At 53.8% G+C, this 16348-nt stretch overlaps 1 protein-coding gene across 1 annotated transcript in view; it reads left to right on the forward strand.

Moving 5' to 3' along the window:
* Positions 1–6409: 6409 nt before the first annotated feature.
* Positions 6410–16348, forward strand: part of LOC140473272 (forkhead box protein P3-like) — a gene marked incomplete at its 3' end in the record, with an annotated part of 48808 nt that continues 38869 nt past the window's right edge. The window contains exons 1-2 of the mRNA XM_072567593.1: positions 6410–6431; positions 6739–6868. Of these exons, the coding sequence (XP_072423694.1) occupies positions 6410–6431; positions 6739–6868 (152 nt within the window). The remainder of the gene's footprint in view (positions 6432–6738; positions 6869–16348) is intronic.

A 16348-nucleotide genomic window follows, 5' to 3' on the forward strand; every position in this document is an offset into this window, starting at 1 on the left:
CAGGGGGATGGGTGGGTAAAGCAGGTCCTGGGGGTCACGTGCTGTGATTGGCCGAGTGTTTTCAGAGCGCGTGAGGCCACACTTAGAGGATTATGGGCAGGAATCCCCATGATAGGAGGGAGATGAGGCCACGAGAGAGAGAGAGGGGGAGCTAGGATAGATTTACCAGGATGTTACCCTTTGGGGACTGGGAGAGATTTACCAGGATGTTACACTTTGGGGACTGGGAGAGATTTACCAGGATGTTACCCTTTGGGGACTGGGAGAGATTTACCAGGATGTTACCCTTTGGGGACTGGGAGAGATTTACCAGGATGTTACCCTTTGGGGGCTGGGAGAGATTTACCAGGATGTTACCCATTGGGGCTGGGAGAGATTTACCAGGATGTTACCCTTTGGGGGCTGGGAGAGATTTACCAGGATGTTACCCTTTGGGGGCTGGGAGAGATTTACCAGGATGTTACCCTTTGGGGACTGGGAGAGATTTACCAGGATGTTACCCTTTGGGGGCTGGGAGAGATTTACCAGGATGTTACCCTTTGTGGACAGGGAGAGATTTACCAGGATGTTACCCATTGGGGCTGGGAGAGATTTACCAGGATGTTACCCTTTGGGGACAGGGAGAGATTTACCAGGATAGAACATAGAACATAGAACATTACAGCGCAGTACAGGCCCTTCGGCCCTCGATGTTGTGCCGATCAAAGCCCACCTAACCTACACTAACCCACTATCCTCCATATGCCTATCCAATGCCCGTTTAAATACCCATAAAGAGGGAGAGTCCACCACTGCTACTGGCAGGGCATTCCATGAACTTACGACTCGCTGAGTGAAGAACCTACCCCTAACATCAGTCCTATATCTACCCCCCCTTAATTTAAAGCTATGCCCCCTTGTCATAGCTGACTCCATACGTGGAAAAAGGTTCTCACTGTCAACCCTATCTAACCCCCTAATCATCTTGTACACCTCTATCAAGTCACCCCTAAACCTTCTTTTCTCCAATGAAAACAACCCCAAGTGCCTCAGCCTTTCCTCATAGGATCTTCCTACCATACCAGGCAACATCCTGGTAAACCTCCTCTGCACCCGTTCCAGTTCCTCCACATCCTTCCTATAGTATGGCGACCAAAACTGCACACAATATTCCAGATGCGGCCGCACCAGAGTCTTATACAACTGCAGCATGACCTCAGGACTCCGGAACTCAATTCCTCTACCAATAAAAGCCAGTATGCCATATGCCTTCTTCACTGCACTATTGACCTGGGTGGCAACTTTCAGGGATCTGTGTACATGGACACCAAGATCCCTCTGCTCTTCCACACTACCAAGTAGTCTACCATTAGCCCAGTAATCCATCTTTTTATTACTCTTACCAAAGTGAATCACTTCACACTTAGCTACATTGAACTCCATTTGCCACCTTTCTGCCCAGCTCTGCAGCTTCTCTATATCCCGCTGTAACCTGCCACATCCTTCCTCACTGTCAACAACTCCTCCGACTTTCGTATCATCCGCAAACTTGCTCACCCAACCTTCTAGCCCGTCCTCCAGGTCATTTATAAAAATGACAAACAGCAATGGTCCCAAAACAGATCCTTGCGGAACACCGCTAGTGACGGCACTCCAAGATGAACCTTTGCCATCAACTACTACCCTCTGTCTTCTTCCAGCCAGCCAATTCCTAATCCAAACCTCCAACTCACCCTCAATGCCATATCTCTGTATTTTCTGCAGTAGCCTACCATGGGGGGCCTTATCAAACGCCTTACTAAAATCCATATATACCACATCTACCGCTTTCCCCTCATCTACCTCCTTCGTCACCTTCTCAAAGAATTCAATAAGGTTTGTGAGGCACGACCTGCCCTTCACAAAACCATGCTGACTATCCTTGATCACATTATTCCTATCCAAATGTTCATAAATCCTATCCCTTACAATTCTCTCTAAGACTTTGCCCACAACAGAAGTGAGACTCACTGGCCTATAGTTACTAGGATTATCCCTACTCCCCTTCTTGAACAAGGGAACCACGTTTGCTAGCCTCCAGTCCTCTGGCACTACTCCTGTCAACAAAGAGGACACAAAAATCAAGGCCAATGGCTCTGCAATCTCCTCCCTTGCTTCCCAGAGAATCCTAGGATAAATGCCATCAGGCTCAGGGGACTTATCTATTTTCACCCTTGCCAGAATTTCCAACACCTCTTCTCTACATATCTCAAAGCCATCCATTCTACTTATTCGTGCCTCAGTATTCATATCGACAACAATGTCCTGTTCCTGAGTGAATACTGACGAAAAGTATTCATTCAGTGCCTCCCCAATCTCTTCAGCCTCCACACGCAACTTCCCATTACTATCCTTGATTGGACCTATTCCTACCCTCGTCATTCTTTTATTCCTAACATACCTATAGAAAGCCTTAGGGTTTTCCCTAATCCTACCAACTAAGGACCTTTCATGTCCCCTCCTTGCTGCTCTTAGCTCTCTCTTCAGGTCCTTCCGGGCTACCTTATAACTCTCAATCGCCCCTATTGAACCTTCACGCCTCATCTTTACAAAGGCTGCCCTCTTCCATTTAACAAGGGATTCCAACTCCTTATTAAACCACGGCTCCCTCACACGACCCTTTCCTCCCTGTCTGATAGGTACGTACTTATCAAGGACATTCAATAGTTGCTCCTTGAACAAGTTCCACATATCAATTATGCTCTTGCCTTGGAATCTACTTTTCCAATCCACACATCCTAAGTCATGCCTCAACGCATCATAATTTCCCTGCCCCCAGCTATAACTCTTGCCCTGAAGTACACACTTATCCCTCTCCATCACTAGAGTAAAAATCACCGAATTGTGGTCACTGTCCCCAAAGTGCTCACCTACCTCTAGTTCTAATACCTGGCCTGGTTCGTTACCCAGAACCAAATCCAGTATGGCCTCACCTCTTGTTGGCTTATCTACATATTGTGTCAGGAAACTCTCCTGCACACATTGCACAAACACTGACCCATCTAACGAACTTGAGCTATAGCTTTCCCAATCAATATCAGGAAAGTTAAAGTCTCCCATAACAACCACCCTATTACTGTCACTCTTCTCCTGAATCATCTTCGCAATCCTTTCTTCAACGATTCTAGGACTATTAGGAGGCCTGTAAAAGACTCCTAACAGGGTGACCTCACCTCTCCTATTCCTAACCTCAACCCAAACTACCTCAGATGGCAAATCTTCGTCCATCTTCCTTTCCACCGCTGGAATACTATCTTTGACAAGCAAAGCCACACCCCCCCTCTTTTACCCCCACCTCTGACCCTACTAAAACATTTAAACCCTGGAACCTGCAACAGCCAATCCTGTCCCTGATCTAGCCACGTCTCCGTAATAGCCACAACATCGAAGTCCCAGGTACCAACCCACGCTGCGAGTTCACCTACCTTATTTCGTATACTTCTGGCATTAAAGTATACACACTTCAAGCCACTCGTCTGTTTACAGGCACCCTCCTTTAAGATTGATGCCATATTCCTAACCTCCCTACACTCCAGGTCCTGCACCCTAAAGTTACAGTCTGGGTTCCCATGCCCCTGCAGAGTTAGTTTAAACCCCCCCCCAAGAGCACTAGCAAACCTCCCCCCAAGGATACTGGTGCCCCTCAGGTTCAGGTGCAGACCATCCTGTTTATAGAGGTCCCACCTTCCCCAGAAAGAACCCCAGTTATCCAAGTACCGAAATCCCTCCCTCCTGCACCATCCCTGTAGCCACGCATTTAACTGTTCTCTCTCCCTATTCCTCGACTCTCTATCACGTGGCACGGGTAACAAACCAGAGACAACAACTCTGTTCGTTCTAACTCTGAGCTTCCAACCTAGCTCCCTAAAAGCCTGTCTAACATCCTCAGCACTCTTCCTACCTATGTCATTGGTGCCAATATGGACCACGACATCAGGCTGCTCCCCCTCCCCCTTAAGGACCCGGAAAACACGATCAGAGATGTCACGTACCCTTGCACCTGGGAGGCAACATACCAAACGTCAAAGGATGTTACCCTTTGGGGACTGGGAGAGATTTACCAGGATGTTACCCTTTGGGGTTGGGAGAGATTTACCAGGATGTTACCCTTTGGGGACTGGGAGAGATTTACCAGGATGTTACCCTTTGGGGGCTGGGAGAGATTTACCGGGATGTTACCCTTTGGGGACTGGGAGAGATTAACCAGGATGTTACCCTTTGGGGTTGGGAGAGATTTACCAGGATGTTACCCTTTGGGGACTGGGAGAGATTTACCAGGATGTTACCCTTTGGGGACTGGGAGAGATTTACCAGGATGTTACCCTGTGGGGACTGGGAGAGATTTACCAGGATGTTACCCTTTGGGGACTGGGAGAGATTTACCAGGATGTTACCCTTTGGGGACTGGGAGAGATTTACCAGGATGTTACCCTTTGGGGACTGGGAGAGATTTACCAGGATGTTACCCTTTGGGGTCTGGGAGAGATTTACCAGGATGTTACCCTTTGGGGACTGGGAGAGATTTACCAGGATGTTACCCTTTGGGGGTTGGGAGAGATTTACCAGGATGTTACCCTTTGGGGTCTGGGAGAGATTTACCAGGATGTTACCCTTTGGGGGCTGGGAGAGATTTACCAGGATGTTACCCTTTGGGGGATGGGAGAGATTTACCAGGATGTTACCCTTTTGGGGCTGGGAGAGATTTACCAGGATGTTACCCTTTGGGGACTGGGAGAGATTTACCAGAATGTTACCCTTTGGGACTGGGAGAGATTTACCAGGATGTTACCCTTTGGGGACTGGGAGAGATTTACCAGGATGTTACCCTTTGGGGGTTGGGAGAGATTGACCAGGATGTTACCCTTTGGGGTCTGGGAGAGATTTACCAGGATGTTACCCTTTGGGGGCTGGGAGAGATTTACCATGATGTCACCCTTTGGGGGATGAGAGAGATTTACCAGGATGTTACCCTTTGGGGTTGGGAGAGATTTACCAGGATATTACCCTTTGGGGACTGGGAGAGATTTACCAGGATGTCACCCTTTGGGGGATGAGAGAGATTTACCAGGATGTTACCCTTTGGGGTTGGGAGAGATTTACCAGGATATTACCCTTTGGGGACTGGGAGAGATTTACCAGGATGTTACCCTTTGGGGGCTGGGAGAGATTTACCAGGATGTTACCCTTTGGGGACTGGGAGAGATTTACCAGGATGTTACCCTTTGGGGTTGGGAGAGATTTACCAGGATGTTACCCTTTGGGGACTGGGAGAGATTTACCAGGATGTTACCCTTTGGGGGTTGGTAGAGATTTACCAGGATGTTACCCTTTGGGGACTGGGAGAGATTTACCAGGATGTTACCCTTTGGGGACTGGGAGAGATTTACCAGGATGTTACCCTTTGGGAACTGGGAGAGATTTACCAGGATGTTACCCTTTGGGGTTGGGAGAGATTTACCAGGATGTTACCCTTTGGGGTTGGGAGAGATTTACCAGGATGTTACCCTTTGGGGACTGGGAGAGATTTACCAGGATGTTACCCTTTGGGGGCTGGGAGAGATTTACCAGGATGTTACCCTTTGGGGACTGGGAGAGATTTACCAGGATGTTACCCTTTGGGGTTGGGAGAGATTTACCAGGATGTTACCCTTTGGGGGCTGGTAGAGATTTCCCAGGATGTTACCCTTTGGGGACTGGTAGAGATTTCCCAGGATGTTACCCTTTGGGGACTGGGAGAGATTTACCAGGATGTTACCCTTTGGGGACTGGGAGAGATTTACCGGGACGTTACCCTTTGGGGGCTGGGAGAGATTTACCAGGATGTTACCCTTTGGGGACTGGGAGAGATTTACCAGGATGTTACCCTTTGGGGGTTGGAGCGATTTACCAGGATGTTACCCTTTGGGGACTGGGAGAGATTTACCAGGATGTTACCCTTTGGGGACTGGGAGAGATTTACCGGGATGTTACCCTTTCGGGGCTGGGAGAGATTTACCAGGATGTTACCCTTTGGGGACTGGGAGAGATTTACCAGGATGTTACCCTTTGGGGGTTGGAGCGATTTACCAGGATGTTACCCTTTGGGGACTGGGAGAGATTTACCAGGATGTTACCCTTTGGGGGTTGGAGAGATTGTGTCCATCTGTTTGAGGCTGGAGTGTAGGCCCGAGGCCTCCCTGCCTGGGAGATGGGGTATTGCTACTGAGGGACCGGGCGAAACAGGGAGGAGGGAGGAAGGGAACCGTCCCTCCTGTACCCCCTTGACAGAAAAGTCTCCAGAAATCGGGCAGGGGTCCCAGGGTGGGGTTGGGGGTGGGGGTATGGGTAGGGGTGGATGGGACGCCCTCCCGGGGTAGGCCCGGGCTGGGGCCTACGTCCCATGCAGGCGGAGATGAGCCCGGCGGGGTTTCCCGGTGATGCTAAAAGGGAAGGACGGTGGCGGAGGGGAGGGGTGTGTGTTTGTGTGGGGGGGAGGCTCCTGGGAGGGGTGGCGAAAGGTGAAAGGTCATGTTTGGGGGGGTGGACAATGGCGGAGCGAGGGTTGGGGGGGTTGGTGAGGGGAGGTGGGCGGGTCGTTCAGCCCACTCTCGTGCCCCTTCCCCCCCCAAGGTCCGCCCTCTCGGTACTGCCCCCCCATCCCCCGCCCCGGCCGGAGTGAGCGGGGGGGGGGGGGGGGGCACTTGACGGTTGACGTGACTCCTTCCCCACCCCCTGTGACAGAGACGGCCCGTCTGGGAGGTGCCAACGCGCCCTTTAACTCCCTCGGCGCCAGGGGTGCCCCGGTCATCCTGTACTACAGCCCCCCCGGCAACAGCCATGGAGGAGGGGACCAGACATCGCCACGGCAACAGTGAGTGAATTCCGACAAAGGTGGGGGGTGGGGGAGGTGGGGGCCGGGCGGGGGTTTGGGGAGGGAAGAGGTGACAAGTTGGGGTATTGTATCTCACAGCCGAAGACATGGCGCTACGCAGCGCTACAGGTGGAAACAGTTCAGTGGGGAGCGCTACAGGCGGAGGCAGTGTGTTGGGCTGTGGTACAGGCGCAGAGGGGCCAGTGAGTCACACTACAGGCGGAGACAGCGTGCTGAACCACGCAACAACGCAGAGAGCGTTCAGTGGGAATGCTGCAGCCAGGGAAAGAGGGTGGGGGGGGAGGCACCACTGCTGTCAGACAGGAAGCACGACAGCAGAGGGAACATGGGAACATGGTGGGAGGGAAAAACATTACAGGCGGAGAGTGCGGTGTCAGTGCTGCAGTTATACAGGGGGGAGAGTGCGGTGTAGGTGCTGCAGTTATACAGGGGGAGAGTGCGGTGTCAGTGCTGCAGTTATATAGGGGGAGAGTACGGTGTCAGTGCTGTTATACAGGGGGGAGAGTGCGGTGTAGGTGCTGCAGTTATACAGGGGGGAGAGTGCAGTGTCAGTGCTGCAGTTATACAGGGGGGAGAGTGCAGTGTCAGTGCTGTTATACAGGGGGGAGAGTGCAGTGTCAGTGCTGCAGTTATACAGGGGGGAGAGTGCAGTGTCAGTGCTGCAGTTATACAGGGGGGAGAGTGCGGTGTCAGTGCTGCAGTTATACAGGGGGAGAGTGCAGTGTCAGTGCTGCAGTTATACAGGGGGAGAGTGCAGTGTCAGTGCTGCAGTTATACAGGGGGGAGAGTGCGGTGTCAGTGCTGCAGTTATACAGGGGGGAGAGTGCAGTGTCAGTGCTGTTATACAGGGGGGAGAGTGCAGTGTCAGTGCTGCAGTTATACAGGGGGGAGAGTGCAGTGTCAGTGCTGCAGTTATACAGGGGGGAGAGTGCGGTGTCAGTGCTGTTATACAGGGGGGAGAGTGCAGTGTCAGTGCTGCAGTTATACAGGGGGAGAGTGCAGTGTCAGTGCTGCAGTTATACAGGGGGAGAGTGCAGTGTCAGTGCTGTTATACAGAGGGGAGAGTGCAGTGTCAGTGCTGCAGTTTTACAGGGGGGAGAGTGCAGTGTCAGTGCTGCAGTTATACAGGGGGGAGAGTGCGGTGTCAGTGCTGCAGTTATACAGGGGGGAGAGTGCGGTGTCAGTGCTGTTATACAGGGGGGAGAGTGCGGTGTCAGTGCTGCAGTTATACAGGGGGGAGAGTGCAGTGTCAGTGCTGTTATACAGGGGGGAGAGTGCAGTGTCAGTGCTGCAATTATACAGGGGGGAGAGTGCAGTGTCAGTGCTGCAGTTATACAGGGGGGAGAGTGCGGTGTCAGTGCTGCAGTTATACAGGGGGGAGAGTGCAGTGTCAGTGCTGTTATACAGGGGGGAGAGTGCAGTGTCAGTGCTGCAGTTATACAGGGGGGAGAGTGCAGTGTCAGTGCTGCAATTATACAGTGGGAGAGTGCAGTGTCAGTGCTGCAGTTATACAGGGGGGAGAGTGCAGTGTCAGTGCTGCAATTATACAGTGGGAGAGTGCGGTGTCAGTGCAGTTATACAGGGGGGAGAGTGCAGTGTCAGTGCTGCAGTTATACAGGGGGAGAGTGCAGTGTCAGTGCTGCAGTTATATAGGGGGAGAGTACGGTGTCAGTGCTGTTATACAGGGGGGAGAGTGCAGTGTCAGTGCTGCAGTTATACAGGGGGGAGAGTGCAGTGTCAGTGCTGCAATTATACAGTGGGAGAGTGCGGTGTCAGTGCAGTTATACAGGGGGGAGAGTGCAGTGTCAGTGCTGCAGTTATACAGGGGGAGAGTGCAGTGTCAGTGCTGCAGTTATATAGGGGGAGAGTACGGTGTCAGTGCTGTTATACAGGGGGGAGAGTGCAGTGTCAGTGCTGCAGTTATACAGGGGGGAGAGTGCGGTGTCAGTGCTGCAGTTATACAGGGGGGAGAGTGCGGTGTCAGTGCTGTTATACAGGGGGGAGAGTGCAGTGTCAGTGCTGCAGTTATACAGGGGGAGAGTGCAGTGTCAGTGCTGCAGTTATACAGGGGGGAGAGTGCGGTGTCAGTGCAGTTATACAGGGGGGAGAGTGCAGTGTCAGTGCTGCAGTTATACAGGGGGGAGAGTGCGGTGTCAGTGCTGCAGTTATACAGGGGGGAGAGTGCAGTGTCAGTGCTGCAGTTTTACAGGGGGGAGAGTGCAGTGTCAGTGCTGCAGTTATACAGGGGAGAGAGTGCAGTGTCAGTGCTGCAGTTATACAGGGGGGAGAGTGCGGTGTCAGTGCTGCAGTTATACAGAGGGGAGAGTGCAGTGTCGGTGCTGCAGTTATACAGGGGGGAAAGTGCGGTGTCAGTGCTGTTATACAGGGTGGAGAGTGCAGTGTCAGTGCTGCAGTTATACAGGGGGGAGAGTGCAGTGTCAGTGCTGCAGTTATACAGGGGGGAGAGTGCAGTGTCAGTGCTGTTATACAGGGGGGAGATTGCGGTGTCAGTGCTGCAGTTATACAGGGGGGAGAGTGCAGTGTCAGTGCTGCAGTTATACAGGGGGGAGAGTGCGGTGTCAGTGCTGCAGTTATACAGGGGGGAGAGTGCAGTGTCAGTGCTGCAGTTATACAGGGGGAGACTGCGGTGTCAGTGCTGTTATACAGGGGGGAGGGTGCAGTGTCAGTGCTGTTATACAGGGGGGAGAGTGCGGTGTCAGAGCTGTTATACAGGGGGGAGAGTGCATTGTCAGTGCTGCAGTTATACAGGGGGGAGAGTGCAGTGTCAGTGCTGCAATTATACAGGGGGGAGAGTGCAGTGTCAGTGCTACAGTTATACAGGGGGGAGAGTGCAGTGTCAGTGCTGTTATACAGGGGGGAGAGTGCGGTGTCAGTGCTGCAGTTATACAGGGGGGAGAGTGCAGTGTCAGTGCTGCAGTTATACAGAGGGGAGAGTGCAGTGTCGGTGCTGCAGTTATACAGGGGGGAGAGTGCGGTGTCGGTGCTGCAGTTATACAGGGGGGAGAGTGCGGTGTCAGTGCTGCGGTTATACAGGGAGGAGAGTGCGGTGTCGGTGCTGCAGTTATACAGGGGGAGAGAGTGCAGTGTCAGTGCTGCAGTTATACAGGGGGGAGAGTGCAGTGTCAGTGCTGCAGTTATACAGGGGGGAGAGTGCAGGGTCAGTGCTGTTATACAGGGGGGAGAGTGCGGTGTCAGTGCTGCGGTTATACAGGGGGAGAGTGCAGTGTCAGTGCTGCAGTTATACAAGGGGAGAGTGCGGTGTCAGTGCTGCAGTTATACAGGGGGGAGAGTGCGGTGTCAGTGCTGCAGTTATACAGGGGGGAGAGTGCAGTGTCAGTGCTGCAGTTATACAGGGGGGAGAGTGCGGTGTCAGTGCTGTTATACAGGGGGGAGAGTGCGGTGTCAGAGCTGTTATACAGGGGGGAGAGTGCATTGTCAGTGCTGCAGTTATACAGGGGGGAGAGTGCAGTGTCAGTGCTGTTATACAGGGGGGAGAGTGCAGTGTCAGTGCTGTTATACAGGGGGGAGAGTGCAGTGTCAGTGCTGCAGTTATACAGGGGGGAGAGTGCAGTGTCAGTGCTGCAGTTATACAGAGGGGAGAGTGCAGTGTCGGTGCTGCAGTTATACAGGGGGGAGAGTGCAGTGTCAGTGCTGCAGTTATACAGGGGGGAGAGTGCAGTGTCAGTGCTGTTATACAGGGGGGAGAGTGCAGTGTCAGTGCTGCAGTTATACAGGGGGGAGAGTGCGGTGTCAGTGCTGCAGTTATACAGGGGGGATAGTGCAGTGTCAGTGCTGTTATACAGGGGGGAGAGTGCGGTGTCAGTGCTGCAGTTATACAGGGGGGATAGTGCAGTGTCAGTGCTGTTATACAGAGGGGAGAGTGCAGTGTCAGTGCTGCAGTTATATAGGGGGGAGAGTGCGGTGTCAGTGCTGCAGTTATACAGGGGGGAGAGTGCAGTGTCAGTGCTGCAGTTATACAGGGGGGAGAGTGCAGTGTCAGTGCTGCAATTATACAGGGAGGAGAGTGCGGTGTCAGTGCTGCAGTTATACAGGGGAGAGAGTGCAGTGTCAGTGCTGCAGTTATACAGGGGGGAGAGTGCGGTGTCAGTGCTGCAGTTATACAGGGGGGAGAGTGCGGTGTCAGTGCTGCAGTTATACAGGGGGGAGAGTGCAGTGTCAGTGCTGCAGTTATACAGGGGGGAGAGTGCGGTGTCAGTGCTGCAGTTATACAGGGGGGAGAGTGCGGTGTCAGTGCTGCAGTTATACAGGGGGAGAGTGCAGTGTCAGTGCTGCAGTTATACAGGGGGGAGAGTGCAGTGTCAGTGCTGCAGTTATACAGGGGGGAGAGTGCGGTGTCAGTGCTGTTATACAGGGGGGAGAGTGCGGTGTCAGTGCTGCAGTTATACAGGGGGAGAGTGCAGTGTCAGTGCTGCAGTTATACAGGGGGGAGAGTGCGGTGTCAGTGCTGCAGTTATACAGGGGGGAGAGTGCAGTGTCAGTGCAGTTATACAGGGGGGAGAGTGCGGTGTAAGTGCTACAGTTATACAGGGGGGAGAGTGCGGTGTCAGTGCAGTTATACAGGGGGGAGAGTGCAGTGTCAGTGCTGCAGTTATACAGGGGGAGAGTGCAGTGTCAGTGCTGCAGTTATACAGGGGGAGAGTACGGTGTCAGTGCTGTTATACAGGGGGGAGAGTGCAGTGTCAGTGCTGCAGTTATACAGGGGGGAGAGTGCGGTGTCTGTGCTGCAGTTATACAGGGGGGAGAGTGCGGTGTCAGTGCTGTTATACAGGGGGGAGAGTGCAGTGTCGGTGCTGCAGTTATACAGGGGGAGAGTGCAGTGTCAGTGCTGCAGTTATACAGGGGGGAGAGTGCGGTGTCAGTGCTGTTATACAGGGGGGAGAGTGCGGTGTCAGTGCTGCAGTTATACAGGGGGGAGAGTGCAGTGTCAGTGCTGTTATACAGGGGGGAGAGTGCAGTGTCAGTGCTGCAGTTATACAAGGGGAGAGTACGGTGTCAGTGCAGTTATACAGGGGGGAGAGTGCAGTGTCAGTGCTGCAGTTATACAGGGGGGAGAGTGCGGTGTCAGTGCTGCAGTTATACAGGGGGGAGAGTGCAGTGTCAGTGCTGTTATACAGGGGGGAGAGTGCAGTGTCAGTGCTGCAGTTATACAGGGGGGAGAGTGCAGTGTCAGTGCTGCAGTTATACAGGGGGGAGAGTGCAGTGTCAGTGCTGTTATACAGGGGGGAGAGTGCAGTGTCAGTGCTGCAGTTATACAGGGGGGAGAGTGCAGTGTCAGTGCTGCAGTTATACAGGGGGGAGAGTGCGGTGTCAGTGCAGTTATACAGGGGGGAGAGTGCAGTGTCAGTGCTGCAGTTATACAGGGGGGAGAGTGCGGTGTCAGTGCTGCAGTTATACAGGGGGGAGAGTGCAGTGTCAGTGCTGTTATACAGGGGGGAGAGTGCAGTGTCAGTGCTGCAGTTATACAGGGGGGAGAGTGCAGTGTCAGTGCTGCAGTTATACAGGGGGGAGAGTGCGGTGTCAGTGCTGCAGTTATACAGGGGGGAGAGTGCGGTGTCAGTGCTGTTATACAGGGGGGAGAGTGCAGTGTCAGTGCTGCAGTTATACAGGGGGAGAGTGCAGTGTCAGTGCTGCAGTTATACAGGGGGGAGAGTGCGGTGTCAGTGCAGTTATACAGGGGGGAGAGTGCAGTGTCAGTGCAGTTATACAGGGGGGAGAGTGCAGTGTCAGTGCTGCAGTTATACAGGGGGGAGAGTGCAGTGTCAGTGCTGCAGTTATACAGGGGGGAGAGTGCGGTGTCAGTGCTGCAGTTATACAGGGGGGAGAGTGCAGTGTCAGTGCTGCAGTTATACAGGGGGGAGAGTGCGGTGTCAGTGCTGCAGTTATACAGGGGGGAGAGTGCAGTGTCAGTGCTGCAGTTATACAGGGGGGAGAGTGCGGTGTCAGTGTTGCAGTTATACAGGGGGGAGAGTACGGTGTCAGTGCTGCAGTTATACAGGGGGGAGAGTGCAGTGTCAGTGCTGCAGTTATACAGGGGGGAGAGTGCGGTGTCAGTGCTGCAGTTATACAGGGGGGAGAGTGCAGTGTCAGTGCTGCAGTTTTACAGGGGGGAGAGTGCAGTGTCAGTGCTGCAGTTATACAGAGGGGAGAGTGCAGTGTCGGTGCTGCAGTTATACAGGGGGGAGAGTGCGGTGTCAGTGCTGTTTTACAGGGGGGAGAGTGCAGTGTCAGTGCTGTTATACAGGGGGGAGAGTGCAGTGTCAGTGCAGTTATACAGGGGGAGACTGCGGTGTCAGTGCTGCAGTTATACAGGGGGAGAGTGCGGTGTCGGTGCTGCAGTTATACAGGGGGGAGTGTGCGGTGTCAGTGCTGCAGTTATAGAGGGGGGAGAGTGCAGTGTTTGTGCTGCAGTTATACAGGGGGGAGAGTGCGGTGTCAGTGCTGCAGTTATACAGGGGGGAGAGTGCAGTGTCAGTGCTGTTATACAGGGGGGAGAGTGCGGTGTCAGTGCTGTTATACAGGGGGGAGAGTGCGGTGTCAGTGCTGCAGTTATACAGGGGGAGAGTGCAGTGTCAGTGCTGCAGTTATACAGGGGGAGAGTGCAGTGTCAGTGCTGCAGTTATACAGGGGGGAGAGTGCAGTGTCAGTGCTGTTATACAGGGGGGAGAGTGCAGTGTCAGTGCTGTTATACAGGGGGGAGAGTGCAGTGTCAGTGCTGCAGTTATACAGGGGGAGAGTGCGGTGTCAGTGCTGTTATACAGGGGGGAGAGTGCAGTGTCAGTGCTGCAGTTATACAGGGGGGAGAGTGCAGTGTCAGTGCTGCAGTTATACAGGGGGAGAGTGCAGTGTCAGTGCTGCAGTTATACAGGGGGGAGAGTGCAGTGTCGGTGCTGCAGTTATACAGGGGGGAGAGTGCGGTGTCAGTGCTGTTATACAGGGGGGAGAGTGCAGTGTCAGTGCTGCAGTTATACAGGGGGGAGAGTGCGGTGTCAGTGCTGTTATACAGGGGGGAGAGTGCAGTGTCAGTGCTGTTATACAGGGGGGAGAGTGCAGTGTCAGTGCTGCAGTTATACAGGGGGAGAGTGCGGTGTCAGTGCTGCAGTTATACAGGGGGGAGAGTGCAGTGTCAGTGCAGTTATACAGGGGGGAGAGTGCGGTGTCAGTGCTGCAGTTATACAGGGGGGAGAGTGCAGTGTCAGTGCTGTTATACAGGGGGGAGAGTGCGGTGTCAGTGCTGCAGTTATACAGGGGGGAGAGTGCAGTGTCAGTGCTGCAGTTATACAGGGGGGAGAGTGCAGTGTCAGTGCTGCAGTTATACAGGGGGAGAGTGCAGTGTCAGTGCTGCAGTTATACAGGGGGGAGAGTGCAGTGTCGGTGCTGCAGTTATACAGGGGGGAGAGTGCGGTGTCAGTGCTGTTATACAGGGGGGAGAGTGCAGTGTCAGTGCTGCAGTTATACAGGGGGGAGAGTGCAGTGTCGGTGCTGTTATACAGGGGGGAGAGTGCGGTGTCAGTGCTGCAGTTATACAGGGGGGAGAGTGCAGTGTCAGTGCTGCAGTTATACAGGGGGGAGAGTGCAGTGTCAGTGCTGTTATACAGGGGGGAGAGTGCGGTGTCAGTGCAGTTATACAGGGGGGAGAGTGCGGTGTCAGTGCTGCAGTTATACAGGGGGGAGAGTGCGGTGTCAGTGCTGCAGTTATACAGGGGGGAGAGTGCGGTGTCAGTGCTGCAGTTATACAGGGGGGAGAGTGCAGTGTCAGTGCTGCTGTTATACAGGGGGGAGAGTGCAGTGTCAGTGCTACAGTTATACAGGGGGAGAGTGCGGTGTCAGTGCTGCAGTTATACAGGGGGGAGAGTGCAGTGTCAGTGCTGCAGTTATACAGGGGGGAGAGTGCAGTGTCAGTGCTGTTATACAGGGGGGAGAGTGCAGTGTCAGTGCTGCAGTTATACAGGGGGGAGAGTGCGGTGTCAGTGCTGCAGTTATACAGGGGGGAGAGTGCAGTGTCAGTGCTGCAGTTATACAGGGGGGAGAGTGCAGTGTCAGTGCTGTTATACAGGGGGGAGAGTGCAGTGTCAGTGCTGCAGTTATACAGGGGGGAGAGTGCGGTGTCAGTGCTGCAGTTATACAGGGGGGAGAGTGCGGTGTCAGTGCTGCAGTTATACAGGGGGGAGAGTGCAGTGTCAGTGCTGCTGTTATACAGGGGGGAGAGTGCAGTGTCAGTGCTACAGTTATACAGGGGGAGAGTGCGGTGTCAGTGCTGCAGTTATACAGGGGGGAGAGTGCAGTGTCAGTGCTGCAGTTATACAGGGGGGAGAGTGCAGTGTCAGTGCTGTTATACAGGGGGGAGAGTGCAGTGTCAGTGCTGCAGTTATACAGGGGGGAGAGTGCGGTGTCAGTGCTGCAGTTATACAGGGGGGAGAGTGCGGTGTCAGTGCTGCAGTTATACAGGGGGGAGAGTGCGGTGTCAGTGCTGCAGTTATACAGGGGGGAGAGTGCAGTGTCAGTGCTGCAGTTATACAGGGGGGAGAGTGCAGTGTCAGTGCTGCAGTTATACAGGGGGGAGAGTGCAGTGTCAGTGCTGTTATACAGGGGGGAGAGTGCGGTGTCAGTGCTGCAGTTATACAGGGGGGAGAGTGCAGTGTCAGTGCTGCAGTTATACAGGGGGGAGAGTGCGGTGTCAGTGCTGCAGTTATACAGGGGGGAGAGTGCAGTGTCAGTGCTGCAGTTATACAGGGGGGAGAGTGCAGTGTCAGTGCTGCAGTTATACAGGGGGGAGAGTGCGGTGTCAGTGCTGCAGTTATACAGGGGGGAGAGTGCGGTGTCAGTGCTGTTATACAGGGGGGAGAGTGCGGTGTCAGTGCTGCAGTTATACAGGGGGGAGAGTGCAGTGTCAGTGCTGTTATACAGGGGGGAGAGTGCGGTGTCAGTGCTGCAGTTATACAGGGGGGAGAGTGCGGTGTCAGTGCTGCAGTTATACAGGGGGGAGAGTGCGGTGTCAGTGCTGTTATACAGGGGGGAGAGTGCGGTGTCAGTGCTGCAGTTATACAGGGGGGAGAGTGCGGTGTCAGTGCTGTTATACAGGGGGGAGAGTGCAGTGTCAGTGCTGTTATACAGGGGGGAGAGTGCAGTGTCAGTGCTGCAGTTATACAGGGGGGAGAGTGCGGTGTCAGTGCTGCAGTTATACAGGGGGGAGAGTGCGGTGTCAGTGCTGCAGTTATACAGGGGGGGAGAGTGCAGTGTCAGTGCTGTTATACAGGGGGGAGAGTGCGGTGTCAGTGCTGCAGTTATACAGGGGGGAGAGTGCAGTGTCAGTGCTGCAGTTATACAGGGGGGAGAGTGCGGTGTCAGTGCTACAGTTATACAGGGGGGAGAGTGCGGTGTCAGTGCTGCAGTTATACAGGGGGGAGAGTGCGGTGTCAG

Source organism: Chiloscyllium punctatum, unplaced genomic scaffold, assembly GCF_047496795.1.
Source record: "Chiloscyllium punctatum isolate Juve2018m unplaced genomic scaffold, sChiPun1.3 scaffold_565, whole genome shotgun sequence".
Lineage (NCBI taxonomy): Eukaryota > Metazoa > Chordata > Chondrichthyes > Orectolobiformes > Hemiscylliidae > Chiloscyllium > Chiloscyllium punctatum.